General features: G+C 34.9%; 1 protein-coding gene across 2 annotated transcripts; it reads left to right on the top strand.

Annotated features, from left to right (window-relative positions):
• The first annotated feature begins 1653 nt into the window (after positions 1-1653).
• On the top strand, positions 1654-15019 carry LOC107951763 (uncharacterized). 2 transcript variants are annotated; one of them, XM_041086214.1, is made up of 12 exons: positions 1705-1981; positions 2927-3787; positions 4190-4275; positions 4397-4491; positions 4574-4882; positions 4968-5465; positions 5631-6023; positions 6117-6204; positions 6356-6586; positions 6729-6853; positions 8031-8413; positions 13805-15019. In XM_041086214.1, the coding sequence occupies exons 1-12, from the start codon at positions 1964-1966 to the stop codon at positions 14765-14767; spliced, it is 4050 nt and encodes a 1349-aa protein (XP_040942148.1). In that variant the 5' UTR covers positions 1705-1963; the 3' UTR covers positions 14768-15019. The 2 variants fall into 2 exon arrangements, with proteins under 2 accessions (XP_040942147.1, XP_040942148.1); XM_041086213.1 differs by having other exon boundaries at positions 1654-1981; positions 5631-6204.
• Positions 15020-15924: the final 905 nt, after the last annotated feature.

Raw genomic sequence — 15924 nt, 5'->3', positions numbered from 1 at the left:
TGATAAAGGATGTAATATTTGGGGGAACCTGTCTTCATGGTCATGGCATTCCCTTGTTGGTGTCACGACATTGAGCTATATCTTTTCAATGTTGCAACATTCCCCTACTAAAGCCGCAACGTCAAGTTTTTGTCTTTGATGTTGTGACTCGCCTTAATTGAAGTCGCGGCATCATGCTTTTGCCCTTAGAGTTGCGACATGCCTCTCTCAATGTCACGACATTACCTCTGTATTTAGAAATTTTTACATTTTAGTCCCTTGTTTATTATGGGTGTTTCATAAGAGCTTTCTTAAGTTCACTTATAACCTAAATCTAAATAAATAATGTGTTTTACTAAGTTTTGAAACTAAATTACTTGTGTGACTTGTCTATTAAATATTGAAATAAAATAGTAGTTGCTTGGGCAACAAATGTGATATTTTACATCTCAGATTGGATGATCAAGTCGGGAGTAGGTGTTACAAAGAGATTAACTCAGTAGGAAAATAGAGAATCATGGAAATAATGAGTGGCTCAAAATTATTGCTTCTTCGTCATCTCTACTATTATTTTTACGGTCGAAGCTTTGGCAATGACATTAATACTATGAGATCATCGACTCCAATTAAGGATCCTCAAACTTTAACTTCAAACAATTGGGTTTTCTGGGATTCTTCAACCTTTCTAATTCAACTAATGGTTATATTGGAATATGGTACAATAACTTTTAAATATTTTTAATAATTATAATTTTTATATTTTTAATAAAATTAATATTTTTAATAAATTTTATACTTTTTCTATATTTCTATATCTTTATTAATTTTATCTTTCTTTAAATTATAAAATGTAGTAAAGTACATTTAAAAGGAATTTTTTTATTTATTATAATTTTTAATAAATTTTGTATATATTTTAAATAATTTTATTATATTTTATTATATTCTTTTTCTAAATTTTAATTAATTTTAATATATTTTTATATATTTTTAAATTTTTAATAATTTTTATATTTTTCTAGATTTATTTTATAACTTTTATTTTTTTCTGATTATTATTATTATTTTGGAAAAAAATTCAAGAGTTAAAATTAATTTTAAGTAATATAATCAAACAAAATTTATATATTAAATTTAAATTAAATTTTCAATACTTAATTTATCCTAAATGTTTGTGTACCTTGTTATTATATTATAGTTAGGCATGGTGATAAATTTAACTCTGAATATTTACATTTTCTTTAATTTACTTTTTATTATTTTTGAGCTAAATTGAATTATTAATCTTTAAAAATAATCAAATTAATTTTTATTATTTTTTAATGATATTGGTGTAATAAATTAAATGCACTTAATTATAACATGATGCTATATATGCCTGGTAAATAAATAACCTAAATATTATAAAATATTCAAATAAAAAATATAAAAATTCATAAAAATTTAAAATTTAACATGAAATACATATAAATTATCATGTTTAAAAAATTAATATTTTAATTAATTTTTCTGTTAAAAAATAATTTAATTATTTTTCAAAAATTAATGATTAAATTTGAAAATAAATTAAAAATTAAATTTAATTAAAAAAATAGAGATCAAATTAACAAAAATATATAAAGCTAAATTTTATATTATATATTATATATAATGGTATTGTCTCTTTCTAAAAGTACTCGTGTAAATATAAATATAAATATAAATATAGTTTACAGATTTATTACACCCTGATTTTTGGTTCATTTATTTGAACAGTCATTTCTCTTTCTTCTATCATCATCTTCCTCCTACCATCATCCCTCCTCTCTCTCTCTCTCATCGCTGCAAATCAGTGTTCTTTTCTTTTCTCTTCTCATCTCAGTTCTCACCCACCGCCGTGTCCGCTGGTTTTTTCCGGATCTACCCTGTATCCCGTGTCGGAATCCGTGTCGGATCGTGTCGACGCGGGTGCTTCACCCCAAATTGCCGAGTCCGGGTAACGAAGATGAGAGGAGTCTTTATGGTAAAGTTTTAATATTAAGCACTATGTATGATGCTAGGTTGGAGAGTGTGTGATTGCAACTGCAAGTTGACTTAGAGGATGGGCTTTGCGTAAGGTTATATTTATTAATATATGTCATTGTTATTAGGACATGATATGAAGGGGAAGTCTTACTAAACGAAAGTTATGTTCCACAAAGTAAATCTAGGCTGCATATAATTTGATTGCTGAAGTTTGATAAAAACATATCAGAAAGTTAAACAGAAAACATGTAAAAGGACTGAAGGAAAAGATGAGGCAGAAATAATTTCTCAATACAGTCCTACAGAATGGCTTCTGCATGGTCTCATTGATGGGCCTGTCAAATAGCTTAAGATCATACGCTTCTTAGCCTGTCCGCCTCTTCAAGGGTCATACTCTTACATTTCTTGTCCAAAGAGGTATCAAATAAAAAATGATGCTTTGAGTAACAGTTAGATCGATGTTGGATTGCATTAATGTATGTAGTGATGTTCTCTGATTTCAAAACCTTCAAAAATCCATGTATTTAAAACCTATATATCAAGAGATATAAATGGACTATGGAAATTATTATTTATTATATCTTATTTGTGACTGTCTTTTCTCTTTGTATTTTGATTATTGCTTGTTCTCTTTGTATGCATCTCAAGTTGCCTGTTGTTTATCCAGAACCCATCCTTATCTTAAACGAACCCGCTATTTTAGATGGTTCTTAGAATCATTAGGGATTGGATTGGTGCTTTATTTTATTCCTTGTTTTACCTTTCTAGACAATCTCTAGCTATCGAGCTCATTTTCTTGCTAATACACCTCTTTCTTTTGCCAAATTAGAACTTTTGCTATTAGATTTGTTGGATGAAAAGTACATGTCTGTTTAAAGGCATAGATATCTAGCTTTCTGCTTATTTCTATTTTTTTTTACTTAATTCTGCCTTTTTTTCATAGGTACCACCAAAAACTGTGAAAAGATTAGTTAGGCGTTCCCTGAGTCAAAAGGTTCATACAAAAGCAGAATCTGGAACCTGCAACGTGTGCTCTGCTCCTTGTTCATCGTGTATGCATCTTAGTATATCTCAAATGGGATCAAAGAAGAATGAGTTTTCTGATGAAACTGATAGTGTTGCTGTGGCAACTCAATATTCTATCAATGACGATAAAACAAATGACAGCTTACAGAATACCCACAGTGAAGCAAGCAATTTACTGAGTGTCAATTCGAGTCATGATTCTTACTCTGAAAATATAGAAAGTAAAGCAACTACAAGGCCATCTGATGCATCAGAAGATGTTGGGATTCAGAGAAACTTCTCAAACAAGTACGATGGTTCCAAAGGTATTGAAGGCCATGATGATAGTTCTTTACTTGCTAGCAGAGCCAGCGGTGCAAACACAGCTTTCAGTTATTGTAACAAGGATTTAGACAGTAACAATTCATCTCGAAGTTCAGTGTCGGTTTGTAGTTTAGGATCTGGAAAAGTGCTTTCTTCCCAGAAGGTAGACTTGTCTGAACTTCCTTCTGTAAAGGAGGTAGATGACAGCAAAGTTTCACTGAGGATCCAAAGTCCATATTCACATTCTCAAAGTGACAAGAGTACTGTTGGAGGCAGTTCTGAGATTTCTACCAAAATCCATTTGAAGTCAGAAGCAGATACTGACAGGAAAGCACTGGATAAAGCTGATAAAAGCTTGAATGAAGATGAGCATGATGAGTCAAATGAGTTGGTCGAGTTGCCTGGCAAGCTGGAGTCTCCTTTGCAAGCAGCTTCTGGAGATGAGAGTTGTGAATCTGTTGCTACTGAACTCGATGTGAGTAAAAATATATATATTTTTTCTGATTCTTGTAATGCAGAAATTATGGATGCATGACTGGTTATCATAGATTTTTTGGGACTTAGATTGTGGATGTCTTCTGTTTAGCTTATTGTAATGAGCCTAAGAGGAAAGATATTAAAGATGCATATTTTAATTGGTTTTCCCTTTGCACTTGGAGGTGCTGTCACTAAGAAAGTGCAGGTCCTTCTCATGGTTTAAGAATATTAAGCTGGATTCCATCAAAATTATATCATTAAAGGGAAGCATTCCTTTTGCTTTTACCTTGTACGGCTGCTAGATCTGTTTGCCATTTTTAAGAAACTATTAATACTTGTTTCTATATCAATAGTTTTATTGATTTATCTTTTCTTTGTTTGCTCAATTTGTCCGGAATAGGTTAAGGTGTGTGATATTTGTGGGGATGCTGGACGAGAAGATTTGCTCGCTATATGTAGCAAGTGTGCTGATGGTGCAGAGCATACGTAAGAATAAACATCCCTTTATCCTTGTGATCCTTAGCAGGTTTTTATTACATTTCTATTTAATTCTTATCTGCATGCTCTATTCATTGGTAGATTTTACATTATTAATGCTATTGACCAGTTACTGTATGCGAGAAATGCTTCAAAAAGTTCCTGTAGGTGATTGGCTTTGTGAAGAATGTAAGCTGGCCGAGGAAACTGAAAGCCAAAAGCAAGGTTAGTTATGAAGCATATGTAATAACAAATGTCACTCTGGCCAGAGCATGTACTAACCTCCTTACACAATTGAATTTTCAAGGTCTGGATTCTGAGGGGAAAAAGGCAAAAAAACTTAGCTCAACTACACAGAACTTAGGTAAGAGACATGCAGAAAATTTAGAGGATGCTTCAGCTTCGAAAAGACAAGCTGTTGAACAAAAAATGGGATCACCAAAATCATTGAGCCCCAGTAAAGCATCTGCATTGTCTAGAGAGGGTTCTTTCAAGAACATGGACAAGGGGAAAGTGAGGCCATCTCCACAACTTTCTCTTGGCTGTCATTCTGGTAACGACATGTTGGAAACCACATGCTCTCCTGCTTCTGGTCCAAGGCTGCAATCACCAAAAGGTAAGATGATTGATTTTATTGGCTAAATTGTTTACCTTATATATATTCTGACATCAGTATTGGTATACTTTTCTATTTGATACAGGTACCTTACTAAAATCCAATTCGTTTAATGCCTTAAATTCCAAACCGAAAGTGAAGCTTGTAGATGAAGTTGCTCTTCAAAAAGAGAAAATTTTTAGAAAACATGCGTCCCTTAATAGCAAGGAGGAAGCTTCTAGGGTGATGGGGAAATCTATGTCATTTAAATCCACAAACTCAGGACGATTAAGTACTGGGGAATCGAAGTTTAAAATGCTATCATCTAAATATGCTTATGTTCAAGACCTGAAAGGATTAAAGCAAGTTAAGGAGCAGATATCATTAGAAAGGAAGAATTTATCAAAACTAGACCGCTCAAGTTCTACTGTCTCCACACCTAAAGTTGATCAGAAGCTGACAACTCGCACAGATACAATTTCTCATTCGTCTGCAAGCAACAGCCGAGAAACTAAGGCTGTTCGGTCTGATGGAAAACCAAGTACTCTATCAAGATCAACCACCAATCTAGTTCGTAATGGCGTAGAAAATGCAGTTATTTCTGGTATGTTTTGACATTCTGATGGAGAGATTACTGAGTTTATGTTTTATTTTAGTGTTCACCTAAACTAGAATGTTATGTCGTATGTTCCATTTCTTACCTCATCTTTGTCATTGTTTTCTTTTGACTGATCCCAACCAATTAAGAGCATTCCTTTTTACTTTGTAGCTTCTGGAGTTTCAACCACCAATGGGGGCATTTCTTCTGAACAGAAGTTAAACCAAGTTAGCCTGAAGGAAGAACCCTCGTCGAGTACTTCATGGACAGTTGAGAGGCAACCTAGTAATAATAATGTAATTATATCAGATGGGCTGTCTTGGTCATTAGATTTGACAAATCAGAGTGAGAGAATGGGCCATACAGCTGAATATTGCTCAGTCTCTCAGGCATCTGGAGCTGATGAATCAGCTCCCAGGAATTTTAAAGAGGAGATAAACAAAGGCAATAAGTTAAAAGCTGCAATTGAAGCAGCTATCTGTTTGAGGCCTCGAATATGTGAAAGAACTTCTCAAGATCCATCATCAGTTTCTGTGAAGGCAAAGAATATGATTTCCGTTGAAGGTACACATGAAAGCCAAACCAATGTTCAAAATCAGACTTCCATCGGTAATATGAAGTTGCTTAATGCACATTGCACTGATGCTCTCTCTGTAGTTTCTTCTGTTGGCAATGCCCCTCCTTTAGTTGCAGAGTCTGCTGTCTCTGAGATGTCTGCGATCCCAGAACATGAATGCATCTGGCAGTAGGATTCTTCTTCTATTTAACTATTTTCCTTTCTTTTCTTGCATGTTCGTGTGATAAAGATGCTCCATTGTGCTGTATTTTCATTTATTGCTGTGTACTGTGCCTTGAGATGTTTCTTACATGAGGATGATTCTCTTACTATTATGCAGGGGGGCTTTTCAGGTGCATAAAATGGGAAAACCTCCTGACTTTTGTGGTGGAATTCAGGCCCATCTCTCAACCCTTGCATCACCTAAAGTGATTGAAGTTGTCAACACTTTTCCCCTTGAAGTTCCCTTGAATGAAGTACCTCGCCTGAGCACTTGGCCTACACAGTTTCATAACAGTGGCCCTAAAGAAGATAATATTGCTCTATACTTCTTTGCCAAGGACCTTGAAAGGTAGATTCAAATACACTTTGTTTTTTCCCCTGTTCACACCTTCTGCACCTCTTCTTGTTTCTCTTATTGATTTGATCATTGATGCAATTTCTAATTGGTTTGTTCTTTTTCATAAAAATAAATTCTTCTGCTTATGTTGCAGTTATGAGAAGTATTACAAGGTCCTTTTGGATACCATGGTCAAGAATGATCTTGCCCTCAAAGGAAACTTTGAAGGTGTTGAATTCCTAATATTCCCATCCAACAAACTTCCTGAAAGTTGCCAGCGTAAGGCTTGTTACAAAACAGAGATATTTAAGCACTGTTTATTACCCTGTAACTTTCCTTTTGGGTTGGCCAAATTTTTTGACCAAATCATAGTCAGAGTTCTGAGTTATGTCATCTCTTGGTGTTTCAAACATAGGATCCTTATGATGGAGAAAAGGAAGAAGAAATGGCTTTTGGTTATAATCTCTGCATAAGGCAACATTGAAATCCTCTTTAGCAACTAAGCGTTTTTTTTTTTTTTTTATATATTTGCCTCATCAACTTTGGTTTTGCATGCTTCATTAGAACATGTTTATGGTTGTATAAGTTTAATCAAAGCTTGGAATTCCTATTTAGATTATAGGTGTTTTGACGGATTGCAAGTGGTTACTTTTCTTTAGCACACTTTCCCTTGTTTCATTGGAGGTTTTGGCATTTTTTTTTGGAATTGGTATACTGCTAGTAGAGTTTTTATACTGCACAAGCAGGGTTATGGGAGTGACATGTGGCTGTAGGGTGTAGGGTGTAGTAAATAAATATATATTTGAAGAATTGTCATCTTTTAACTTCACTTGTGGAGTTAAAAAACTCCATTGCCAGTGTACCAATACAAACCCTTTTGCTTTCTGGTTTTTATTAAATAACACTTACAGAAACGGTATCATTTACAAAATACCCTTTTGCTTGGAGTTAATAAAGTCTGTGTCGTGGTCTTCATTGCATGACTTCCTATTTCTGCATTAGTATAACCCAGAGTGAATAGCTTCTTAATCATAAAATAGTTGGATGCTGTATAAAACCTTCCATTCCACTTATATGATGTGACATTGTACAGAAATTCTTTGATATCAAATCAGTTTAACGTACTTAAACTCAGAACCATTTTAGAACTGTGATCTTTTATATATCAAATCATGGACCATTTCGTAATCTTAAATTTGCTGAGGTTTCTGTTGCATGGCTTCCTGACTCTGACATTGTATTTGACAGGATCTCACTTTCACCTTTTGAAAAAACTAGCTCATCTTATACCCTTCGAGAACTTTGAATCTTTTAGATCTATTTTGATTTCTTTCTCTTATTTTCAAAAGTCCTTTTTGTTAGTATTCTATTGTTTGCTGTTTTTACGTTTAATATGTTCTATTTTCTTATTGAGAGGGCAAAAAGGATGATAAAATTTGTGCTTTGTTTTTTGCAGGGTGGAATACCTTATCATTCCTCTGGGGTGTTTTCAAGGGAAGAAGAGCAAATTGTTCAGATACCTCAAAGAGTGCATACGTTCCTGATGCAAGTATGGTACATCTGGAGAGAGAGAAATCTACTGATGTCCCTCAGCCAGTGGAGAATGAATCCGCAGCATGTCACAGTTCATGCAATGTAGTAGTAACCAGTGCTGTTGAGAAGACTTGTATCTCAACAGAAAGAGTTTCTGATAGCAAGGTTTCTTCTTTTGGGAAGACATATGTGGGGATAAAAGCAAAGTTGGAGGAGCAAGATGGAAACATTGATAACAAATACTTGTCGAGGATTGCAACAAACAGCATAAAGGTTCATCCAGACATGAAATCCACTAGTCCTCTGGTAATGTGTTCTTCTGTCAATTTATATTACTTGAACAACGTCAAGTTCTTGTTGCTGTAGTTGATTTCTTCTTGCCATTATTTGCTAGTCAACCCTACAATCAGCTAGAGTGTCAGTGACATAATGAAGTCTAATGAATTAACTTACTCCAATACAAGAAATTAAGAATCCAGTTCTCTTCCTAGCTTTTTGTAGAAATCAGAGTATTTGATACTAAATAGAACATAAATTAGAGTTTTTATATACAACCGATGACACTACTTTAGGAAACTCTAAGTTAGGAAAGATACTAAATAGGAGATATGATCCCTTAAAATAAGGGATTTTAATAAAAAAATATCTACAAAATATTCCTAAAATATTTACAGAATATTCCTACACTCCCCCTCAAGCTGGAGAATATACATTGTATAATCCCAGCTTGAATAGGAATTTATTGAACACAGGTTTTGGCAAAGCCTTGGTAAGAATGTCTGCAATCTGTCCTTCTGAAGGAATGTAAGAAAGAGTGGCTGTCTTTTTGTTGACTTGATCAGCAATAAAATGCCTATCAATTTCAACATGCTTTGTTCGGTCATGTTGAACTGGGTTCTTGGCAATCTGAATAGCAGATTGATTATCACACAAAACTTCAAAGTGATCCTCCTGATTTGTGCCAAGTTCTTTTAGTAATTTAAGTAGCCAAATTCCTTCGCATATCCCCAAAGCTAGTGCTCTAAATTCAGCTTCAGCACTACTTCTTGAAACAACAGATTGTTTCTTACTTTTCCAAGTTGTAAGGTTACCCCAAACAAAAGTGCAGTACCCACTAGTGGATCTTCTTTCAGTGAGATCTCCAGCCCAACTAGAGTCTGTAAAATCTTAACTGTTCTGTCTTGTGTCTTCTTAAACATTAAGCCGTGTCCTGGAGTTTTCTTCAAGTACTTGAGAATTCTATTTGCTGCTGCCATATGCTCTTCAGTAGGATTAGTCATGTGTTGACTTATCACATTTACGGGAAAAGCTATATCTGGCCTTGTCAAGGATAAGTAGATTAGTTTCCCAACTAACCTTTGAAATTTCTCTCTGTCTACTAAGGACTCATCTTCTTTATTGAATCTCAAGTTTGCCTCCATTGGTGTATCAGCCGGCTTACAGCCAAGAAAACCAGTTTCTTTGAGTAAATCAAGTACATACTTTCTCTGGTTGATCACAAGTCCTTCTTTTGATCTTGCCACCTCCATTCCTAGGAAATACCTTAGCTTTCCCAAGTCCTTGGTTTCGAATTCCCTGTTTAACAACTTCTTCAAATTGCTAATCTCTTCCTCATCATCTCCAGTAAGAATGATGTCATCCACATACACAATTAGGATAGCTTTCTTATTTGTAGAAGTTACCTTGATGAAAAGCGTATGATCGGCAAGGGACTGTTTGTAGCCATTTTGAAGAATGACTTTAGTGAACCTCTCGAACCAAGCTCTGGGTGATTGTTTTAACCCGTATAGAGACTTGTTGAGCTTGCAAACCTTGTTGCTACCTTCAATAGACTTTGAGCCAGGTGGCAATTGCATATAGACTTCTTCCTCAAGCTTGCCATTAAGAAATGCGTTTTTTACATCAAGTTGGTGTAATTTCCAATCGCAATTTACAGCCAAACTTAGGAGTATTCGAATAGTGTTAAGCTTTGCCACAGGTGCAAAAGTTTCTGTGAAGTCTATCCCATATGTTTGCGTGAAACCTCTGGCCACTAGTCTAGCTTTGTATCGTTGGATACTGCCATTGGAGTTATACTTTACAGCAAAGATCCATTTACAGCCAACAGCCTTTTTTCCTTGAGGAAGGTCTGTAATGGTCCAAGTAGCATTTTTCTCTAGTGCACAAATTTCCTCTTCAACAGCCCTTCTCCATTTTGGATCCTTTAGAGCTTCAGCTATGCTTGTGGGAACCTGTTCTTTATCCAAAGTTGCTGTAAATGCTTGAAAAGACGGCATCAATGAATTATAACCAGTAAATTTTTCAATAGGATGCTTGGTGCACTGTCTAACCCCTTTTCTAATAGCAATAGGAAAGTCATCTAGAGTAGTGGACTTACTGATTTCTTCTTCCATTTCGGCAGCTGGACCCAAATCCAATTCTCGGCAAGAATCAGATTGCAAAACAGTCTCAGGGATATGTCTTCTTTTTCTTGTGTAGGCACGAAGCTGTTTGGGTGATGGTGTTTTTTGAAGACTGTCAATTGGAGTAGGTGTATTTTCAGGAAGAGTGTTTAAAGTGGGTGTAGGTGAATTAGTCATAGGTACTACAGGAGAATCAATGGGAGCATTCACAGGTGACAGATCTGCAGGTAATGGCGAACAAGATGGCAATTCTGAAGGTTGAGAATGAAGATTAGAAGGAGATACCTGTTGTGGCTGAAAATCACTCCATGTTTCCCCCTGAATTTCAGCCTGAGTGAAATAGGAATCCTGCTCATAAAATGTTATATCCATAGTGGTGAAAAATCGTTTAGAAGGAGGATGATAGCATTTATAACCCTTCTTAAGTGAAGAATACCCAACCAATACACATTTTAAAGACTTAGGATCTAACTTGGACTTATTAGGAGCAATATTTTGGATAAAAACAGTGCAGCCAAAAATTTTAAGTGGCAGAATGGAGGAGATAGGCTTAAAATGAGGAAAGTGCTGCAAAAATATAGATTGAGGCGTTTGAAATTTTAAAACCTTACTAGGCATCCGGTTGATTAAATATGTGGCAGTTAATAAGGCTTCCCCCACAAATATTTAGGAACATTAGTGGTAAATAGAAGAGAACGAGTAACTTCAAGAAGGTGCCTATTTTTTCTTTCGGCAACGCCGTTTTGCTGTGGGGTTCCAACACAAGAACTAATCTGAACTATGCCCTTTTCCTTAAAAAAATCACCTAAAGACCTAGCAAAAAATTCACTGCCATTATCAGATTTAAAGAGCTGGATTTTAGACCCAAATTGAGTGAGAACCATGTTATAAAATTGCACAAAAACACTAGCAGTTTCAGATTTATCTTTTAGCAAATAAGTCCAAGTTATCCTACTGTGATCATCAATAAAAGTGATAAACCACTTACAATTATCAGCATTCTTCACCTGAGAAGGGCCCCAAATATCACTATGGATCAAAGAAAAAGGGTAAGAAGGCTTGTATGTAGAAGGAAAATAAGATGATTTAGTATGTTTGGCAAGAGAGCAAACTTTGCAAGAAAAAGAATTAGGCCTTTTATTAATGAATAGAGCAGGAAACAATTTTGCAAGGTATTGGAAACTCGGATGGCCTAAACGAAAGTGCCATAACATAACAGTATCAACTTTTCCTAAAGCGGTAAATGACTTGGAGATCTCGATTTTAGGAGAGGTAGGGAGGATGTAGAGACCATTATGCAAGCTGGCCTTACCAATCATCTTCTTCGAGTTCAGTGCCTGCAAAGTACAATCACGATCATTAAAAATTACAGAGCAGTGCAAGTCTGTGGACAATTTACTAACAGAGATGAGATTGCACGCCAGATTTGGTACGAAGAGAACATTTTTAAGTGCAATCTGTTCATTGAGAATAACAGTGCCATGTCTCTCTATTTTGCACAAGGTACCATCAGCCGTTTTGACAGCTTTACCAAAGGTATGGAAAAAATTGTGAAACAATGCCTTGTTACCAGTCATATGATCTGTAGCACCAGAATCGAGGATCCAATTAGGAGTCAACTGGGAGGAGAAAAAAGCAGTAGAAGAAAAGTTACCTTCTGGATCTTTTATGACCAGATTACCTTCACAAGACCCTTGAAACTTTCCAATCTTTCTTTGCCCAAGAGAAAAATCTTAACTGATTGGTACCATTCAAGAAAATTGTTGCCATTCAATCGATGGCAGGTGATAGTCAGACCAGACGAATCTGATGGAGCATCGGAACCAGAAAAATTTTCTGGATTTGAAGTAATCTCCGAAGTAGGAGAAAGAGTTTCGGACATGGTCTAGGTTGAAAAAGAAATCGTAACCTAAGCTCTGATACCATGTAGAAATCAGAGTATTTGATACTAAATAGAACATAAATCAGAGTTTTTATATACAACCTATGACACTACTTTAGGAAACTCTAAGTTAGGAAAGATACTAAATAGGAGATATGATCCCTTAAAATAAGAGATTTTAATAAAAAAAATATCTACAAAATATTCCTAAAATATTTACAGAATATTCCTACACTTTTCAATGAATGTGTGGTGCATTTTATGATGAAAATTGCTTATAGATTTACTCATCTTTCTGGAGAAATGTTGTTTGTTCTCTTTTCTAATGTTAATGCTGTTAAAATTTATCTTAAGGTTCTTTTGTGTAAAATCTAGCCTTCTAAATATTTCATAGGACTGAGCTGAAATTTCATGGGGTGCTGTTGCTTGTTATAACACATCCTTAGAAATCAACATGCAGTCAAAACTCCATGCATTCATCTATTATTGTTGCATATCTGATTTCTATGTTTATGTCTTCAATGTGAATCTTTCTTATACGATGGGCTGCAGGTTGCCTCAATTTTTATTGGTTAAATACAGAATGCTTGCCTTGCCTGTAAATAAGGCAGGTTTTTTCTAATGGATGGCGGTAGTCGCAGGACATAGGCGGTAGTTTTATCCTGTTGTCAGTGCATGGGTACAATATCTGGCTGTATATTTGTTCATTTTTCTTGAATCAATGTTTGGCTGTTTATTTGGACTTTGCATGTTTTGTCCCCTTGCTGTCATCCTGCTCCCCCAGAATGGGAAAAAGGGAGGAAATAATACAATATTCCTTTTTTTGGTGGTTTCTATCATGGGTAGTCTATTTCGACCTTCGTTAAATTGGATAAATGCTTCACAGGAATTGTTGAGCCACTTTGTACTGATCAGTGTTTCAACTTCAAATATTAATTATTTTCTTTCTTTTTTCATGGTATGTTGTTATCAATTATCTGCTTATTTTAAGACTTGTATCTGATATATTTTAAGCTAGTATTCTTATTATCTAATGTATTCTCTGTTCTGCTGGACAGCTAAAAACTGAGCCATAAATATGGGAGAAAATGATTTGGGTTGTAGTCCTGATTCTGAGTGATGTTACTGAGCAGATAATTTATGATTCTGACCTTCATCATAGGTTCAATAGTGTCTGAAGTCCATCTTTCCCACCTGAGAAGGACTAGTAATCATTAAAACTTTACTGTTTTTGGTTATTTGTTTCTTCTATTGTGAGGTGGGGAGGTGGGTTGATTGAAAGAAGTGTTAAAATTTGACGATTTTGCCTGTTGATTTGTTTATATTATATCGAACTCGTTGCTGTGGGTTTTAGGCAAACGGGAAAAGGACAAACTCTTTTCCATAAATGTTGACTTTGACATTATTTTGCAGGATGATGGAAAAGTTCCAGATTGTAGATTAGACACAGAACTCAAGCCTTGCCATCAAGCTACAGAAACAAATATCCGGTCGTTTGAAGTTAAGAAAGAGGAAATGCAAATGCCTGTAGAAGAAGATTATCTATCTTTAAAAGATCGCCCTACCGGAAAGCAAGAGGCAGTTATTGTGGGGAAGATTGATGGAGAGTATGTTAAAACTAGAGAGTCTAGGGATGATGGATATGCTGATGTAAATACCTATTCAAAGAGAGATGTTAGCAGTTGGCAGTTGAATCATCGGAAACGCCCATACTTGGATTTTACAGAAGCAGTTCCAGAAATCTCTACCGAGTCAAGTCAAAGAATGCCATGGAGTGAAGTAAGGAGAGTTTCCATAGATAGAGGAAGTGATAACAAAAAGCTGAAGACGGGTTTCACTGGAATATACAAATATAACGGTGCTAGAGATGAAGGCACATTTAGTGATAGTACCGCATCAGATAGACATGGTCTGGGTTCTGGCTCTTGTGTTAAAGAGAGGAGATGTAACATTGCTTGCGAAGAAAAAGGTGTCCCCAAGGACATGGGAAGTGGCGAAAGGTTCTTTCCCATGGGGTCAGATCGTGTTAGGGAAATTCGGATGGACTGGAGGGAAGAGCTTCTGGTAAAAGATGAGAACAGAGCTGGGGATGCCTCTCCAAATCTTGAGCTTGCTTTGGGGGCTGAGATGAGACCACCAAATAAGGGGATCCTGCCTTTCTTTGTTGGAACAGCAGACAAAAGTGAGAACCTGGATAAGGTAACAGGAAAGGAAGAGGCGGATGATGTGTCTGCCTCGCTTTCCCTTTCCCTGTCGTTCCCATTCCCAGAGACAGAAGGGAATGTGAAGTCTGTATCTAAAACTGAGCAGCTCTTGCCGGAAAGCCATGGTGTGAATACTTCCCTACTACTGTTTGGGGGATTCCCTAACAAATAGTATGATGGTGATCCTAGGTTTGTTTATAAGCGTTACTGTTGGCGGCCTTACATGAATGTTGTAATACTTTATACCAGGTCACTAGCTCATGTACCTTCTTCCATTGGGGCATTCTAGGAGAAACTCACATTCCATCTGTTCATAACCCATATAATTACAGAACTTAGCAATAAACCCTCTCCCCCACTCTCTCTTAACACTTAAAAAGGAACAATTATTATTAAATTATTATTAAACATAAAGTTTTGCTTAGTGTTGAAACCAAGTAAAGTTAGGTAATTCATAATTAAAATGTCATTTATTTAGATTAAAAGATTTAGTTGTTTGGACAATGCAGAGTAATTGAATGAATGTATAATAATTAAGGTAGTAATTATGTTTTTTTTTAATTATGATAAAATCTTCATAAAATAATATTCTTGGGGCTCGAAAAAATTATTATTTTATCGATAAATTAATATTTTTAATTTATCGATAAGTTAATATTTATTAATTTAGTAATTTTTTATCAAAATTCAATATGCATGTAGGTTGAATGAATCGAGGTTAATTGGTTCATGTAACAAAAAAGAAGAGTTAATTAATTGGTTTATGTAACCAAAAAGAAAAAAAAAGAATTGATGGTTTCAAAATTCAATATATATATATTCAGTAGATGGATTAAAAAAATTATTATAAATTAATATATGTACGTATTAAAATATTGTAATTTATATGTTCTTTTTCTATGTGGCTTCTCATTTGAAATGTGTAAAAAAGTCTACATTGATAGATGAGATGAGAAAAACATTATGTGAGTACAAAAATGAGCATCCCTTTTCAAGTAAAAAAGATTTACAGTAGTAGATTAACAAATATTTGATCTCTCTATTAACCAATCAATAATATCAAATACTCATAAAATGTCATCTAAATATTTATCAAAAGAGATAAAGAATAGCAAAAAGGCACAAATAAGCCAAATATCCCAAATTAGAGAATGTATTGCATGAGTGGTTCTCCAATATAAAGATAAAGTAAACATGATTATGATTCAAACTAAAGCAAAAGAGTTTCTGCAGAAAATGTATGGTGATGCAAATTTCGAATTTAACTTCTCAGCTAGAACGATTCAAGGCAAGACATGATATTAAGTCTTATAGAAAATTTGGTGAAAG

Source organism: Gossypium hirsutum, chromosome A02, assembly GCF_007990345.1.
Source record: "Gossypium hirsutum isolate 1008001.06 chromosome A02, Gossypium_hirsutum_v2.1, whole genome shotgun sequence".
Taxonomy (NCBI): domain Eukaryota; kingdom Viridiplantae; phylum Streptophyta; class Magnoliopsida; order Malvales; family Malvaceae; genus Gossypium; species Gossypium hirsutum.
Note: the sequence above shows the minus strand (reverse complement) of the source record. Positions and strands in the feature narration are given on the sequence as shown.